The sequence below is a fragment of the Ricinus communis genome, chromosome 8 (genome assembly GCF_019578655.1).
Source record: "Ricinus communis isolate WT05 ecotype wild-type chromosome 8, ASM1957865v1, whole genome shotgun sequence".
NCBI lineage: Eukaryota > Viridiplantae > Streptophyta > Magnoliopsida > Malpighiales > Euphorbiaceae > Ricinus > Ricinus communis.
Window position 1 is genome coordinate 2,231,440 of NC_063263.1, and position 20,210 is coordinate 2,251,649.

At 29.2% G+C, this 20,210-nt stretch overlaps 1 protein-coding gene and 1 pseudogene across 1 annotated transcript; both read right to left on the reverse strand.

The window, feature by feature from the left end:
- Positions 1-3,510: 3,510 nt before the first annotated feature.
- On the reverse strand, positions 3,511-10,432 carry LOC8282413 (annotated as a pseudogene).
- Positions 10,433-10,821: 389 nt separating this feature from the next.
- Positions 10,822-11,896, reverse strand: LOC8282412. The gene has a single exon (XM_002525699.3). The coding sequence runs from the start codon at positions 11,738-11,740 to the stop codon at positions 10,877-10,879; it is 864 nt and encodes a 287-aa protein (XP_002525745.1). The 5' UTR covers positions 11,741-11,896; the 3' UTR covers positions 10,822-10,876.
- Positions 11,897-20,210: the final 8,314 nt, after the last annotated feature.

Consider the following 20,210-nt stretch of genomic DNA (forward strand, 5'->3'; position numbering starts at 1 on the left):
TATATAAAAGATAATTGATTTACAAATGATTCACATGTCTTTGATAGCCTATGGTGTGAAACATAATTATTTATTGGATATTTAGGTCTAGAGTTCTTCATGGGTTCATAACTTGATTTAGGCTTTTCTTGGGTTGCTCGGTTCGGGAGTATTCTAACAGAGGGTTCACGAGTTACCTGAGATTCAGCTTGGGATGAGTCATCAAGTAAAGGTGACACTAATTGTGGTGCTTCAAGCTCAGGTCTATTATCTTGACCTCAAATATCAAGCTCATAATGTTCGGTTGATCCAAGGTCAAAAGAATAATGCTCAGATTGTTCTAACAGGTCGAGAGTTTCAGTTGGAAGAAGGACAGGAATCTCTATTGGAAGATCGATTGTGTTTAAAACCTATATCCTTTCTAATGAAGATAATATCTGACAAAGATACAACGAATAGCACGAGGTTGCAGCTTGTGGCGTGTGTGATAAGAAAGGTGAACAAAAGCTATGCAACCAAGGACTTTAGGAGGAAAATTTCGGTAATGATGGTGAGGTAAAACCTTTATTTAATGTATTAAATAGGGTATGAAAGTTGGAGGATGATAAAACCTATATCCTTTCTGATGAAGATAATATCTGACAAAGATACAACGAATAGCATGAGGTTGCAGCTTGTGGCGTGTGTGATAAGAAAGGTGAACAAAAGCTATGCAACCAAGGACTTTAGGAGGAAAATTTCGGTAATGATGGTGAGGTAAAACCTTTATTTAATGTATTAAATAGGGTATGAAAGTCTAGGGTACGAGATGGAATTCGGTTTATGAGATAAGATACTGAGGATAAAGTTTCTCCCCAACATTGGAAAGGCATATTGGCTTTAAATAGTAGCTCGTACCATTTCTAAAAAATGTCAGTTTTTTTTTTATGAAACCTCATTTTGTTGAGGAGAATAAGGGTGTGTAGTTTGATGGATCACACCATATTGTTGAAGGAATTGTGTGAGTTCATGATTAATGAATTTACCTCCATTATTCATCCGTAGTACTTGAACTAAAGTTTTATATTGAATTTGCACCATCAAATAAAACTTCTTGAATAATGAGCAAAACTCTTGCTTATTTTTTATTGCGCATATCCATGTCATATGACTATAATCATCAATAAAAGAAACAAACCATCAAGCTCCATTCAAGATCGGTACATTTGCAGCTCCCCAAACATTAGAGTGCATAATCATAAATGGTGCTTGACTTTTATTTAAACTAATTGAAAAAGATACACGATGGTTTTTTACCAGTTTACAAGTTTCGCTTTTAAAATTTAAAGTAGATGTTCTTAAAAACAACTTAAAAAATAAATACTTAAATATCTAAATGATGCATGTCTAAGGCGCTTATGCCATAACTAGATCGTATCTTCTATACTTATCAATATCGAGCTAATATTTTTCGAACTTGATTCAGTTAAGGTATTTAATCTAGATGGTGCAAGGTCAAGATAATAAAGCTTTCCTTTTTTAATACCACAATCATCATTTTTATCATAATGTCCTTAAAAATACAATAATCAGACCCAAAAAATTACTACACAGTTCAACGAGGTAATCAGTTGGGATATAAGAGCCAATGATATAATAATTTATGGTGATGGTATGGTGATTGATTTAGCAGGGGTTTCAGATATGAGAGAAATTTTTTTTTTTTTTACAATGCAACCTACTCTGATACCATAAGGAAACTTGATTCAACTCATTTATTCGTAATAATGAATTTCTTACATACAAGGATTTATATATGAATTCTTATTTTTTTATTTTAATAGAAATTAGAAATCTAAAAATAAGAACGCATATGAAAAAGATAAATATAAAATATATATTCTATTTAAGAGACACATAATAAATCAAATTTTTTATAAAATAATTTTATAGACCTCTTTTTTTAGTTTGTCCTATCTTCCGTCAGTCATGAGTCGGTCCTAGTGGGTTCTCTTTTCTATGTCAACCAAAAATGATCACTCAATTCAAATCTTGAAAATCATATCATGATTGTTTTGAGATTGGAAGGCAAGATGCGTTTCCTTGGATGATTCCACTTAGATACCAGTAAAGGGGACAGCCAGCTCAATTTCCATTGTTATAAACATGCATCATTTTGAGTCGATCAAGTGCTTCTTATATATATATATATATATATATAATTCTGCATATATCATCCACAATAATAAAATCTTAAAAAAGTATTGTTATTTTCATTAATAATGTGATTACTATTTACAAAAATTGAGAGAGAAAATTTTTTAATCTCATTTCTTCGTGTATAAAATCTATTCAATTATTTATATATAGATTTCAATTTTAATTTCCCACATAACAAAATATAAAAGTTATTTAAAATAGAAAATAAATATAAGTATAAAAAAATTAGGAAAAAGATGCACTTTGGCTCTTCATGTTTAGTCCGAGGCTCAAATATGCCTCTAGACTAATTTTTGAGATAAATAACAGACAAAATATCTATTTTCTGTTATTTATACCTTCCCTTACCCAGAGTTAACTTGAATTGTAATGCCGTTTATGGTGGCATCATACTTATCAATGGACTCCACTTGATTTAATTTACATTTTTTCTTTCTTCAAATTCTTCTCGATCTATCTTTCTTTTATCTCTTAATCCGTATTTTCAAATCTTGAACTTTCTACCTTCTATCTTTATTTTTTCTCAAATTTTCATGATTTTATTTTAGATCTTTTTTATCAAAATAATAACTTTTATGAAGAAAGTTCTATAAGAAACACAAATATGAAGAAATGATATTCTCATTAATCAAGAAAGAAAGAATCTAATATAGATAAATTATTGATAAGAGTTTTTTTTTTTTTTAATCTGGCATTAAAAGAAAAAGAAAAATTACTAATGGGTTCTGCACTTCATCCGTTTATATATATATATATATATACACGTAAATAGTGAACGCCGATTATTTAAAGTTTGATTACAATGTTGGAAAAGGGTAAAAAAATGAAGCTATAAATGAGCTCTCTTTTCATTGCTTGAACGTGTGGTATTTGATCCTTAACATGCGCCCTGTAGGTTGTCAACTTGGATTTAGTTTATTAATGAGAAGATAGGAATCTTTAACAGCTCTGATCATATTGATTTAAGTAATACAATAAGATTAGTTGTTAAGTATGTCGTGCTGTACAATAGACATGCATCATTTAACACAACGGTATTAAGAAAAGTGGATATTCAAAACTTGACACTACGAAGGATAAGAAAACAATTATATGATAGCCCAATATTAATACATATACATGCAGAAAATTTTGTTAGAAACAATTTTGGTATTTTTTCCTTAATTAGTTGGTCAGGTATTTTAGATTGAATGATATTACCCCAATTCAAGCTTGTTTTACATTTTGCCAGTGTCGAAGAATAATATATGTATTATCAAAAGATTGCAATGCTAATTACTGGAATTTTACAAACAATGTAAAAGGGATGTTTAAATGTAGTAGAGAAATATTTTGCACGAAAGGGTTGTTAATTTTGTCAAAATTTATACAATAATATATACACGTTCGTGCACAGTTATGGCTCTTATCTTTATGATTTCTAATTGAAAATGTTGAGAAGGGAAACTCTAGTTTTGATCATTCGCCTAAAGAGGCTGTGTGTTCCTTCTTCAAGATCTTGAATGCACTCTTCCAGATTCTTTAGCTGGCTTTGCACATTCTCCATGTTATCGTACTTGGTGCATCCCATCAGAGATTCCAATGCAGCATCTGTCATTGAAAATTCGTTTGCAACTGCTTCTTCTTCCCCAGATGCTATTCTTTTGTGGAGCATAAGCTTTGAAACTAATGTCCAGCTGCTTGGCTTGGGATGTGACTTTGTTCCAGAGATAAAGGACATGAATGATTTCAAACAAACCAAGAGTGACTGCTTGAACCTCTCTTAACACGCTGACAAAGGTTGCAATCTCATTATCACATTCAAGAGAAGAGATGTAACTTTTATTCTCTAAACCCTTTATATTGTTAATGGCCTTCTGGATTGCTTTCTTTGCCATCTTCCTTGAGGTTATATATTTCCTAACGTCATTGGAAAGATCGCCATTGCAGCCTCCTTGTCTTCTGCGTATAGTCGACTGAAGTTCTAGAGTGTATTCTTTAGTTTGCAACAACGCGTCCTTAGCAGTGTTGCATACATCAAGAAGTCTAAGAGATTCATCAAGCAGCTCGCCAATACTTGGTAGTCCGTCTAGACCACTAATATACTCAATAGGCTAACTACCATTTCATATAGTCACAAACTACTACTCCTGAAAAATTAAAATTCTTGATCTTTAGGACGAGACAAGATATGAAAATAACTAGCACTTCTTCTATGAATACTCATTTAAAATACCAATTAAAGATTATTACTAATACATTGTTGTTATCTTACACTCTTGGTGACATCAGTAGCCACTGGATTTCGGTATTTTTTACTGACATGGTAGTCAGAAGTTCATCTAAGCATAATAATAAGTAACACATTAATAAAAGATCACCTAAATCCTAATAGGTACTATCAATTAAAATAGAAATTATAGTTGTGGTACTAAAAAGAAATAAATTGAAAAATTGATACCATTTGAATATAAGTGGTAAAATTTTGATACCAATGGAGCAATTTACTCAAAGTTAAGTATAAGGTGGATAGTGAGTGGAATACGATATGGAGCTCCACCCTCAACGTCTTCAAAAATTGAACGGGCTCTCTGGTCCAAATTATGTATAGATATTTAAGGGTATTTTAGAACTTTAACGATATATTTCTATATATAAAATGATAAAAGTATATGTTTTTACCTCACTTAAGCTTAATTATCTATTTTTAGGAATATTAGCAAAAAGACGAAAATATGGAACTAAAAGAAGCTTAATTGCATCAAGGCCCAAGATTAAGGCGTATGGATTGCTAATTACAAGGCCCAAGGGATAATTTAGTTATTTGTATAATTATTAGAATTTATATTAAGAGTTATTTATAGAATGGTATTTGATGGAGATAAAGATACTTAAAGTCTTATCTATTAGATAGACTTATATTAGTATACTTATTTCTAGAGAGATTTATTTAGAGGAGAAATCTTCTCTATATAAATCTCTGCAAAACCTAATTCTAAAGAAGGGAGGGGAGTTTTCTCCTACTTGCTCTCTACACCTGCCACCATTATTCTCAACATAATTCTCTACAGTTCTCCGTAAACATTTAGTTTTAGTTTTCATTGTTCTTTTGAGATCTAAGGAGCTTTTCAAAAAGTGGAGACTGAGGACCAATATTCTTCCTACTTGAAGAAATTCTTGATCTAGAATGAGCTTTTCACTTTATTATTTTTTATCTTTCTATTTAATACCATGATCATTGGGTTAAATATGTTAGGCTAGTTTTTTTTCATAAGTGTTTAGTTTAGTCTTTTTACTTTTGTATGAACTTTGTTATTTATTCATTTAATAAATGATTTCTTTACCTTCATATATGTATTAGTTTCATCTATTATTATTGGTTGACCATAATATCAATTTAGTAGTAATATTTGTTATGAAAATATTTAGGTTAAAAGTATTAGAAACATTATCTTTACTTTAATCTATATTGATATAAGAAACCTTGGTTGCATCATTAGCTTGAGTGATTTAGGGAAAAAGACATATTACCATCTCATTCATTAGATTTAGGCTTAACGTAAAACAAGGAGATTACTAAGTAAATGGCTAGACTAAATAATGTTTTTAGCATATAGTTTTAGATCATAAGCATTTGCATTTGCATTGCATATTTATTTATTGTTTAGTTATTTTACTCTATGAACGTTATTCTCTCAACATACTGATTTAGAGTATTTAGATTTACTTTTATTATTTTGTGTTGATAATTAGTCTTTATAATAAGTGGCCTCACAGATCCTTGAGAGATCGACCTCATGGTGAACTTACCTTTACTATAGGAATGGTTCGTACACTTGCGAGTACTAAAAAAAGACACATCACTCTCCATAAATACCATCGCCTGTTGCAAAAATTAAAATTTATTACTAAAAAAATTAAAGTATTAATACTAATTGAAAATATAGACTAAAATTTTTATACTAACAAGACTATTTACCTTATTAAAATCATCCAAAATTCAATTGTTTTTATTAAGTTCGAATTTGAGTGAATTTTTCAGTTTTAGTATAGTTTACTTCTAATATTTATTAAAATAACAAAAAAATAAATATTTCTAACTATTAACATGTATTCTATATTAATATTTTAAATTAAATTATATATTAATTTGATAATGACATTTAGATATAATTATTTTTAAAATATTTAAATTTTTAAGATTAAATTATATTAAAAATTAGAATAACTAATTAACTATGTTAAATAATAAGATTAATTTACTGTAAAAAATTCACTATTACTGTTATTAAACTTAATAATTTCATTCTGACATATGATAAAAAATTAAATTTGAATGGATTTTATATTTGATAAGTATTTTAAAATTTAATTTAATTTTTCAATTTAGTCCTTTAACTACATTGATTTTAAATATAAGGAGTTAGTAATTAGTTTTGTAAGAATATAATGGAGATTTAATGTAACAAAATTGACAAAGGAGTAACTCATATATTAAAGGAAAACTAAGAAACTAGGAGGTAAATAGTAATTATCTATTTAGAGAAATGGCAGTCTTCCTATTAAATAAAATAAAGACGTTACAAATAAATCTCTTAAATAAGATATTTTTTCTAAAAATCGAACATGACCAAATAAAGAAACTATTTAATAGAATAGCAAAGTCATAAAATCTGCTTAAGGATGCTCACACAATCGAACCTTGTGTTATTTCTGTTGTAACTACAATTTGTTATTCTGTTAATATCTTACCTGTAGTTATTCTTCAAATTCTCTTATCTTTATAGCTGTCAGGAAAAGATTGCTAACTAAGAAATGCTTAATGCGAAGAGGCATTCTGCAGGAGCGTAAATGTATTTTCCCTGGTATTGATGATGAAAGCGCTGAGCAGCTGGTCTTTGATTGCTTGCCCTTTTCTTCTCAACTTTGTAGAAATCCATACCTCAAATATCGGAAATAAAAGGAGTGTGAATGAATTAATAAAAATTAATTTTAATTTAAACCTAATTATTAATAATTAAGTTTAAATTAAAATTTATTTGTTATTGACTATTCACACTCTTTTTATTTTTAATTCTTGAATTATAAATTTCTACATTTAATGATTAGACTCAAATTAAAATTAATTTGTTATTTTTATATTCTTTTTATTTCTAATATTTGAGACATCAACTTTTACATGGTATGAGATTCTTAAAATAAGCTTCTACATGATATTAAAGTTCGAAAATGTACTTATCCTAGGACCCGTTTAACTTATAAATTATATAATTCAAAACTTCCAGTTTATATTTGCCTTTGAGCTAGCCAATCTATATAATATTGTCAAGTTCAAGTTGCACTTGAAGAAAAGTGTTGAAGGAGGCCTTATATAATGCCACCCATACCATATTATAATGTGGTCCGGTTAAATGTAACACGCGTGCTAGAACTCTAACATACACTTTTTTTTTTTTTGAATTTATGCTCATTAATTTGATACTGAATATTCATTAATTTATATTTATTAAACATATATTGAATGTTTATTGTCTAAACGTTAAATGTTTATTGTTTATTAACTTTATGTTATTAAAAAGATATTTGTACCACAATATAAATATTTATATGATAATTTTAGCTTGACATTTTTTTATTTACTAATTGTAAAGACGATTTGTATTATGTCTATGTTATATATATTTGTTTCAATAAATTAATAAATATAGTATTCATTAATAATATATATTTATTAACAAACTAATAAATATTATACCTATAAATGATGAAAACTTATATCAATTATAAAAATATTTCAATATGTATCATAAAAATAATGAATCTAACCTTTGTAAAAAATCAATATTATTTTCATTTGAAAATAAATATTTTATAGTAATTTGAAAAATAAATATAAAATTATAACTATTGAATAGATAATAACAAATTAATGCATATGTAGATCATAAATGATGAACATTCTTCCCCAAAATGATAAGCATTTAAAAATTGATGGAAAACAAAATAAACATCGTAATAATAAACAATGAATAAATGAAGAATATTAGTATCTGTTATAAAAATATAATACTTTTGGTTATGGCATTATCAATTATATATTGATAAAATTCTTAAAATTATCAAAAATGTAAAAAATTAGTTTTATTAACTAATAATATTAAACTTTGGTATAGAAAGATCTTCTAAAAATTTATTATATTAGTTTTAATAGATACTTTATTTTATTATTTATCCAAAATATATCAATTTTTAATTCTCCAGAGTATGACTAATTGAAAAAATAAAAAATGTGTTATTAATTATGTTACTTTTTAATTTTATTTACCTATAATATAAATAAATAAATACACACACACACACACACACACATATATATATATATATATATATATATATATATATATAATTTTGAAATTTAATTTTTTTTAATATATGTTAGTATATTTTGACACATTTTGACATGTGTACTTATTTTTAATACATAAAATTTAAGTTTATGTATAAAAAAATTAAGAAATTAAAAATATTTGATTTATTATTATTTATAATACTTATAAAATATTTAAAATTCTATTTTGATTTTATCTGTAAACTCAATTTATATTATTATTTAAAATCAAAATAATTATAATAATCATACAATGTGTGAGTAAAAAATTAATTGTTATAAATATTAAATATTTACTAAATATATATTCTAAAATATGTAAGATTAATTTTTTATAATTTATTTTATCATAAATCCAAACATAAAAAAAATCTAAAGAAACAGGACAACAGTCCCACACGTATCCCTTGCTTTCAGCCCACACAGTAAGGTGGACCGAAGTGCAAGACATAAACATAAATTGCATTGTTAAATGATGTGAGATATAAAAGAATATGAAAGAGTGTATAATATAAAAAGGTAAATCCATTAATTTTACTTAAGTCATGCTAATGATTTGGTTAAAATTAAAATTGATTTGTTATTGAAATTTCTACGACTACGGAGTAAAGATTTAGATGCTTGTAATGTTTCCAGAGTAAGAGAACTAAGGGGAAGAATTGGCAACGCAAAAGTTGAACAACTTTTTCTCAACGTTCTGCTAGAAATTGCACCATTTTTGCTAATTCTCCTCGTACAGTTGATACGCACAATAGATCTGTTGATCATGTTCTTAGGAAATGGCACACAAGTTAACACTTCTGCTTGTAAATCTATGGATTTTGCGAATATTTTTACATTCCAAACCAGGCCTATAGCTAATATGTCTTGAGCTCAAATGGGTATGCATTCCGTTTATTATTAAATATTAATGAAAAACAATTTGTAAACATATAATATAAGTGAAGGGTGTTAAGTTAATTGAAATATACACTCCATGTCATTTTTGTAATTTAAAGATGGAATGCTTTTATAGATTAAGAAAAAAAAAAAATTAGAGCTATTTTCATAGAGGGACAGTGATAAAGAAAAAATAAAGAAACATTCAAATAATCTTACATACAAATAAACGATGGGTGATATCGGACCAGAATAATCTTACATCAAAGGATAATTTAGGTAATAAAGATAGAGCAGATAGAACAGACAATGAACTATCCAAATCTAACCGTGGGAGGGAAACTATAGAAGAAAGACAGAAACTGTTTAAACTTAAAAAGTACAGGAGTAGTAGGTAATGATATTGCACAAATTGGGCCATTATTACCGCTAAAGCAGCAGCCGGTCGCCCTGTCCAACTCTTGTTTCTAATTTTGACACCTGTCTTGACCGGATTTTTTACTTTTTCTTTCCGCCGATCCACGTGCGGTCTCTGATCTAACATTGCTCCATCATGTCCTCTTTCTAGTAAACACCCAAACATCATCTTTCTTTCATCCAGTGGCTCCCGTTTTCTCCACTTGAGTTTGTATACTTTCACTATTGCAAGTGCACAGTTTTGTTAGCTTAACAGTTAAAAGACGGTTATCTAAACGATATAAATGCTCCATCAATTTAAAGGTTGATTGATTATTACAACGGCGGTGTTGTAGGATTACAAGGCAAGATCCATTTTCCTAGCGTTGCCAATATGACTTGCCCTGCTAAATAATGTACGACTATGAAACAATTAGTTAGCATGCGGATGATTCTAATGATCCCTAATAAAGAAACAGCCAGCTCTCTTTTCATTGCTTCAAACGTGTGTATTAGCTTGATCCGTCCTGTGCCTCTATGCTATTAAATTTGGATTTAATTTTCTTAAGTACCTCCATTATTGAGATGATAGGAATCTTTTACAGCTCTCATGATGTAGATTGAGTTAATGCAATAAGATTAGTCGTTGAGTATGTTCTGCTATGCTATACATATAATCTAAACAAAAGGGTATAAATGGAAATGAATAATCAAAACTTAATACTTCCAAAGATAGTAATTAAAGTTAAAATCATGATAACTTAATTAGCAATTATCTGGTATCTAATTACTGTTTATGAAACAGATAAAATCTTCATAGTTGGTTGATTTTTTCCTTAATTGCTTAAACTTAATAACGTTAGCCAAATTCAAGCTTCGCACTTCTGAGAACGGCTTGTTTCATACTCTGCCGATATACTACTATTAATGGAATTTTGCGAAGATTGCTAGAGGCATGAATATATGGACTAGAGAAGTGTTTTGCAAAAAGAGCTGTTTACTTTGTCAAGATTTATACATATCCATTTACAGTTATGGCTCTTATCTCTATGATTTCTAATTGAAAATGTTGAGAAGGGAAACTCTAGTTTTGATCATTCGCCTAAAGAGGCTGTGTGTTCCTTCTTCTAGATCTTGAATGCACTCTCCCAGATTCTTTAGCTGTTTTTGCACATTCTCCATGTTATCATATTTGGCGCATCCCATGAGAGACTCCAATGTAGCGTCTGCCATTGAAAATTCGTTTGCAGCTGTTTCTTCTTCCTCGGACGCTATTCTTTTGTGGAGCATAAGCTTTGAAACTAATGACCAGCTGTTTGGCCTGGGATGTGACTTTGTTCCAGCGATAAAGGACATGAAGGATTTCAACACACCAAGAGTGACTGCTTGAACCTCTCTTAATACGCTGACAAAGGTGGCAATCTCACTTTCAGGAGAAGAAGGGGAGCTTTTGTTCTCTAAACCCTTCAAATTGTTAATGGCCTTTTGGATTGCTTTCTTTGCCATCTTCCTGGAGGTTATATATTTCTTAACCTCATTTGAAAGATCGCCGTTGCAGCTTCCTTGTCTTCTGCGAATACTCGACTGAAGTTCTAGGGTGTATTCCTTAGTTTGCAGCAATGCATCCTTAGCAGCGTTGCATACATCAAGAAGTCTGAGAGATCCATCAAGCAACTCATCTATCCATTTCCGATTCTGCTGCTGGGCCAATGTTTGCTGCGTCAAAGGCAAAAGAAGCAGCTTGTCGACGCAGTCATGCAAATCCTGAAGGCCGCTTAGCTTATGGGATATTGATGTTGAGGATGTAGAAGTACCTTCACAAGCTCTTAATCTGCAGAAGTGATCATCCAGCTCTGACATAAGAGGATGTGGTCTTGAAGGCAAACTGTCAGAGCGAGCATGGAATAAGGTTGAAGCCATATTTGTTGGAAAGATGAGCAGGAGAAGCTCTAGTAATTAAAATTGTGAATTGAATCCTGAGATTTGCCTTTCTTTCATTTGCATATGCTGAATTTATATCAACGGCAAGGGGGGAGACAAGAGGAATCTCATCCTCTTCATTGATGCATGACTTCACTCCAGGGATCGATAACACAATCTCAGCATTGTCTATGCAATGTCTCTCGCCTACCGCTCATTACAACTCATCACCAAGTTAAATCTGAATGGTTTCCGATGCAAAATAATAGCAGCGCACGAGTACTCGAGTGAGATTCGTATATGCTGCTGCTCCAGTACAAGGCTCGTCAACCCATTAAATTATTTACCTATTGGCTTTCTGTGATAGTTCTAGGAACGATAGAAAAACTGAAGGCGCAAAAATAAAAAATTTATGATTTTATAACTAATTTTTCAATTATAATTTTTAATTAAATAATAATTTTAATTCTAAAAAAATGATGTTTTAATTATATTTTTAATATCATATTAAATTGGAAAATAGTTTTTTTTTTTAATTATACATGATTTCAAATCCTAATATAACAACATATTAATTATATTTTCAATATTAACTACATATATCATTAATAAATCAAAACATAAATTTTTTTAACATATTTACTTATTTTGAGAAATAAACTTTTTTTAGTATTTATATTTCCTGACATATTAGTAATGTTAACATATAATTTTTGTGTTTATTATAGATAAGTTATAATAAATATTAATAAGCAATTTCGTAATTTCACAATAATCTCTAATTATAAAATATTATATGTTTAAAAAAAGTACAACAAACAATTCTAAAACATTAGACATTCAATCAATATTTCTTATATTTTAAGACGGCTACTATATATTTTAAATTTACTACTATTTCTTATCTTAATATTTATGAATTATCTACCAATGTTCTAAAAGAGAATTTGTTATTAAAATTAAAATGAAAACTCGAAATAAATATTAAGAAATATTTGAAGTGCACAAGTTTGTCCATGAATTTTGAGAATTAATGAAAATTGGTGTTGGGACATGATAATTGGTGTTTCCAGTCCTCTATGCCGCAAAGACAAGGAATATTCCCCGTTGTTCGTGTGCTCTCTTTTTCCAGATCACTAGTGTCTGATGATCCATTGATGAGTTGCAGAGCTGGTGAGGCATTGCTTCAACCATGGCCGCAATATGTTTGCTGAGATGTTGGCCAAGTACTAATGTATTTATGGCATATCTTATTAATAAGAGGTTTCTCCTCAGACTAATATATTTCCCCATTTTACAAAAAGGAGATTTTAGGGTTTACAGTTGGAAGAGAGAAAAATTATGGGTCCTTCATACGTCACGAAGTTATTAATTTCACCGAAACCATAATTAAAGATTTAATTACAACAAAATCAAATTTGCATACATCTTTCTCTAAAATAATTTAAAATAATAATAAATAAAGATTATTTGTTTCTTATAAAACAATATTTTAATGCATGTTTAGATCAGAATTTGATTTTATGTCATAGTATACATATTGGTTCTGATTATATTTAAGATATAAAATTGCTTCTTGTAAATATTAGTAGTATTCTAAATTGTACTTGTATTCTTGAAATATTTGAGCTTTGAGTTCACTAATTTATTGTAATATTAACCAACTGAAATTAATGGCCTTCAATAAATTTTAATTATCACATTATTAATTATTATTTCTAATTATTTTTAGATATTAACACCTAACAATTCGCTGGAACAATCATGAAAGCAGACTCTTCTACATCGACACGTTATTAGTTGTTAATTATTTGTTCTTGATTTCAAAATAAGTTGTTTGGAAATACTATAAAAATAAAACAATTTGTTTTTCTTTAGGAAAATAAAATGGCTGGCACGCGTTTGGATTTCTAGCAGCAGGCAATACAATCCTAATAAATTAGGGCATATTAAAAATTAAGATCTACGCGTGTGGAAGAATCATAGGAAATAAACCATTGGTGTATGCGGGCAAGAGGGAGACACTGCACAAAAGCTGCTGATCAAAGCATGGTTAGATTTAAAATAATGCAGTTTTTGCTACCATGCACGACTCTGTTGAGAAATTATCCCTACGCCATCTCTCTCCTAACAAAAGGAAAACGATACCTTTTTATTTTTCTTCTTTTTTTTAACAACAGACCTTGTCACCATAGCCGACTAATAGCCTTTAGATCTCAATCCGCGCAAACTATTTTCATTTTGATTTAGAGTCGCTACCATGCACAAAGTGGTCCAAGTAAATAAATAATTGGCCAAATGCATATGGTCACTCAATTTTATTTTATTGTTTACCCTTACGACTAGAAATGGTAAATGGACAGATAGTAATGATGCATTCAACATTTACAAGAAGAGACAGGGCAGTTAACGACTAATACACTTTCAGAAGCAACAATGATAAGGAGGAGGAGGAGGAGTAGAAGCAGGAACCTGTCCTTCAAAGATTGCATATCTAATACTAATTTTCACGTCCACCATATCATATATTCTGATCATAACTAATTGCATTTCAAAGTCTCACCTCTAACAGATCTTTCATTGCATATTATGTTGCCTGTTACTAAATGTCTATTATTTTGTAGCTCTAAAGTCATCTACACAAACTATAGCTTTGCCAAATTCTGAAGGCATTGTTTCTAAGTATTAACTCTGCTTCTATGAATGGTTTTTTTTTTTTATTGCTTGGCCAACTGATTTTAGTTATCAAAGATACTTTCATGTATACTAGCGTAGTAGCAACAACACCAGCCTGGAGTAATGAAGTAAACTTTCTACGCAACAATTGTTTTAGTGTATAATACAAAATCATGGAAATGGCTGCACTTAACCAGTTAAGATAGCAATTCCTAAAATTACAATAGGTGGAAGGATGACAAAAGCTCATCAAGATTATGCTCTTGGATTTAGTGGAGCACCTTAAGATTACATTTTTTGACATCTCAATATTTATTTCTTTTAATTTTCTTACATCAATTTTTATGATACAAAAGTTGTATGTAAATTATATTTATATTATATATATAGAAATTATACAACAAGATAATAAAAAATTTGAAAACTGTACATTTTATGTACATACAAAGATAATTGCAAATACTAGTTATATCTAAATATATACTAAATAGACATCAAAAAATAAAATAAATACTAAAAGATAATTTAATATCTCAGTTTCAAATAATAGTACTATACCACATATATATTAAATATATACTAAGTAAATATTAAATTATGTGAAATTGATACTAAAAATCTGAAATAGATGCTAAAAGATAATTTCAAAAAAATTTATATACAAAAATAATATATCTAAATTATAATATATAAATATATTAAATTAGATATTAAAAAAATAATTTTAGATATTAGTTTCAAATGCTAAATTGATACCATATATATACTAAATTGATACCAAATATTCAAAATAGATGCTAAAAGATAATTTTAAATACTAGTTATATATTGAATATAGACAAAAAATATACTAAAATATATGAAATGGATACTAAAAAATAGTTTTAGAAACTAGTTATATATATATCTGGCTCTCCAATGAATTGACCTGCAATTAAATTAATATTATCGAATGGATACTAAACATATATCAGATATATACTAAATATATACTAAAAATTAAATACTATAAAAATTATGAAAATGTATATCAAATTGCTAATAATATATACACCAAATTTTTGAAATAATTTTCAAATTTATAGTATTTTTCTGAAAGGAAAAAATCAACAGTAAAAATGATACTCTAAATAAAATCATGAATATACTTAAGGTACTTCTAATTAATTTTCTTAGAAGATTTAATTTAAATAAAATATATATTTTATAAAATTTATTATACTTATTACTCAAGATGTAGTAAAATCATGAAAATATTTAATTAAGTGAAATGTCAATATCAATTTGTACTTAAATTTTAATTGATTTGCTTATAATTATTTAATCAAATAAATCTTATAGTATAAGTACTTAAAAGCATGATTATTGATAACTGATTAATAAAATCAACTATCAATAATGATTTTCTTGATCGACCTGAGCTTTGAAATATTTGCAAAAAAAAGTTAGAAAAGTATAAGATAGGGCTGTCCAGCCACTCACTTCGATGGCTAGATTATGAATGTTGAAAATATCTAGATGTATAGAAGGTTATATACTTGATGTGTTGTATCTCATTCCCTTATATAAGGCTACTCCTAATCCTATCAAGTTTAGTCATCCTTATTATATGTAAAATATTTTTGTTCAGCTCGCATATTTAAGTAGAGTCGGATCATGATTGGTCTTTCTTAGGATTTGGATTTGGTTAATCCTATCTTATTTAACTATAAATGCTTGGTATATAATGTCGGGTTATCAATTATCTATTTAACGTTAACTTCTAGTAGGATATAATTTACACATTCAATAGCTTTATTAAGTAAGAACTAATAAAAATAATAAATATTTTTAATTTTACTATTGAAATTTTTCTAATCTAAAAGGTAAAAGTATTTTATTTTAAATTCCAAGAATAAATATAAAAATACCTATAAAATTAAATCTATTATTAATTTGAAAAATAACAAATTTACTTATTTAGTTTACTTACGAAAGCATTTTCATCGTTAAATTAAAAAATTTTAAATTTAAAATAATATCACTGTAGAAAATATTTTGTTTAACTACTTATCAATATTTTTATTTCTTGATATTATGTATAAATATATATGAGTTGAAACTAATTAATTTATAAATGGTTAACAATTTATAAGTAATTACACCAGAAACTTGTTAGTCCCTCTCTACTTGTGGTATCAGAGCCTATAGGGTTCCTGGGAAGAGAGGATTATTTACATTTGAGATATTTTAAAATCATTTTAATATGCATCATATCTCTGATAAACAAACTTGTTCATTTATGCACAGTAGTAAGTCCCGTCTGATTTAAGGGTAGTAAATCTAGTGGGTTGGTCCATGTTTGTTTAAAAAGTTATTTTGATTTATTTTAAAATGAATTTAGAACCTTTTCTCTGTAGATCTTCTTCTTTTTCAAACTCTTCTACCTCTGAGTCTTCAAGGTCTAAAGGATTAGTAAATAGTGAGGAAAGCAATATTGAAAATTTTTCAAAGCATATTGATGATTGGGAAATACCTAAGATTCAAAAGAAGCAAATTTATGAGTTTTTAAAGTTTCCTATCTTTAAAACTGATTTTACTATTAAAACTAAAGAAAGAGATGTTCAAATTTCAAAGCCTTTTGAAAAAATCTATCTTCTGAATCCAAAAACCCTCCAGAAACATAAAGAAAAAGACTATAAATACATTCATATAGGCCTTGTCCAGGTAGGAATAAAACCTCTTATCAGAGAAGGTTTAGATACTTCCATCTTAGCAGTCCTTAGGGATGCTAGATTTACAAATTTCTATAATTCTTTATTAGGTACTGTTGAGTCAAGCCTTAATAAAGGACCAATTTCTTTCAATTGTTTTCCAAATATTACAATTTCTTTAAATGACAAAAATATTTTAAAGAGCATTGTTCGCCAAATAAAAATACATAATTACAAAATGCTTGAAGGATATATTTCGTTAGCATTGATTTTCAAAATACATTACAAAGCCATGATTTCTTCTTTTGGTTCAAAACACAAACTCCACTCACCAAAAGGAGAAACCTTATTCCTCCAAACAGATCTTTCTAAATCCAATGCAATTATTCCAAAACCTATTCAATGGAAGGATATCACTCTTCCAGAAGAATGGATCCTTGAAGGTGCAACCTAACCTGAATCACCAAAGCAGACAAAACCAAATACTAATCTCAGAAACATAACCCAATTTTCAGATGGAAAAGTCAAGCTTATATTCAATAGAAAATCAACTTCTTCTAGATTTTCTTATGATGATTCTTCAATCTCGGCCATAGATATTGGAAGGGTATCAAAAATACCTTCTGTTATTTATGCCCCTTACAAAGAACCAACTCCATCGCAAACACAACCAAGATTTTCAACATCTGATATACCAAGCTCAAACACCATATTACAAAACGTTGATTACCAAAGCCATGTCCCTAGACCTATTTACAATGAACCAAAAAAGAATGATGATATAGAGACCGTCTCTACCCTCTCTTCACCATCACCATCTGCAATAACCCAAAATCTAGAAGAATAAATCAAAATGATTTCAAAAGATTTTCATATCAATAAAAAGCTTTTAGAAGAACCATTCCAAAAAATTTTAGTTTTTTAAACATTTTCTACAAGAAAATGACAGTATCCAAGAAGGATACTACCAATTTTGCATACAAAACAGAATCCAAATCAAATTTTTTGATTGGTTTCAGATTTATTGCAAAGAAAATAGTATTCTTTATCCTTTCAAAGAAAAACTCATTAGTCCTATTACTGTAAGGAACAAGGCTCCAGAATGGAAGGTCGGAGAAAACCAAACCATCCAGTCTGAACATCCTCCCCTTAGAAGAATAACCATTTCTTATGGAGACAACGAAATCAAAGCCGCACCTTAGAAATTAGTAGGAGAAGAGCTTGAGAAAAATGTCGAGAATATTGTTCAGCAGAACAATTTCTCAAGCACCTATCTTAACACAATAGGAAAACAACTTGTTAGGATAGAAAGCCAAATTCAAAAACCTCATACAGTCTTCACCTTTCCAATTCCCAACACTGGTCATCCAAGAGAGATAAGCAAACAGAAAAGCTCAAAAACCCAGTCTTCAAACCCTAACAGATCTCAAAGCCTAGTCAAGACCATTTTCATAAGCAAACTGAGTTTGCTAGAGCAATCAGGGAACAACTTAGCAAATTAGCCACTTTTGAGTCCTCCAAAAACCTAGTACCTGATACTCCTCAAAGTAGTAGAAATATCAGTACTATAGATCAAGCCCAAAGCAATGAATCCGATGATTCAGAGCTTGAAAGTGTCACTGAAAAACCCTCAAACATTAACAGATTGGGATGGCAAGCCCCTAGATTGACTTGGCATACTTCTAGGAATACTGCCCCAGATTTAGGTATAGAAAATAGAAATAATATCCTCACCCAATATAGGTTCAATGCTTCTTCCGTCTATGAATGGAATATAGATGGAATGTCGGAATACAACATTCTTGGTCTCTTACAATAGATGACCATGGCAGCCAATGCCTACAAAACCCAAAGCGGTACCTCCGATAGACTATAGCTGAGCTCCTTATAGCTGGATTTTCTGGCCAGCTTAAAGGATGGTGGGATTACCATCTTACCCAAACACAGCAGCTCCAAATCCTAGATGCCATCCAAACCACCATAGAAGGGACCCCCATCTTAGATGAGCTAGGAAATCCTATTGAGGATGCTGTGTCAACCTTAATTTTGACGATTTCCCTCCATTTCATAGGAGACCCATCTCTTCTAAAAGATAAGAATGCTGAGCTCCTCAGCAATCTAACCTGCAAAAACCTTAGTAATTTCCAAGCTTACAAAGACACTTTCCTGACTAGAGTCATGCTTAGGGAAGATTCAAACCAACCTTTCTGGAAAGAAAAATTCTTAGTTGGTTTACCTAAGATACTAGATGAAAAAGTTAGGAATACCATCATAGAAGCTCATAATGGCTAGATCCCTTATGATTTTTACACTTATGGTGAATTAGTTAGCCTTACTCAGAAAGAAGGATTAAAAATTTGCCATGACCTTAAAGTCCAAAGACAACTCAAATGGAAAATGAAGAAGACTAGACAGGAGTTAAGTAGTTTTTGTAACCAGTTTGAGTATAATCCCATAGAACTTTCCCCTACCTGCAAAGAAAAATGCAAAGAAGTTTTTCTAAACCTTTTAAGAAAAAACGTTTTTTCAAAAATAGGAAAGTACCCAAAAACACAGAGAATTTCTACAAAAGACCATCCTCTTCTAAATTTCCAAAACAAAATTCCAAAAAAAATTTAGCAAAATTACTTGCTACAAATGTGGAAAAAAGGGACACACTTCAAAGTATTGCAAGTTTTCTAAAAAACTTCTATGAGCTCCAAATAGAAGAAGAAATTTTGAGCAAAATTTCAGCTCTTCTTGTTGATTCCTCTAAATCAGAATCTTCAAATAATGAGGAAGAGTTTCAAATTGATGAAATTAAAATCTCATCCGATTATTCTGAATCGGAATCAGATGATATTCCAAAAAATATTAATATGCTCACTAGGCAACAATAAGCTCTTCTTAAAGCCGTCAAGTATATTAATGACCCTCAAATTCAAAAACAAGTTTTGAAAGAAATTCTAAAAACTAAAACCCTCATCCCTTCTTCTAGTAAGAACACCAATGATCTTACTATGATCTTGAAAAAAGGGAAAAAGCTAAAGAACCCTCTCCCTACTATCCAAGAACTACAAAAGGAAATTAAAACTATTAAAACAGAACTCAAAGAATTGAAA

Bases quoted from the DNA above. Each gene is read 5' to 3' on its own strand.
- LOC8282412 (XM_002525699.3), bottom strand. From the start codon at position 11,740: ATGGCTTCAACCTTATTCCATGCTCGCTCTGACAGTTTGCCTTCAAGA.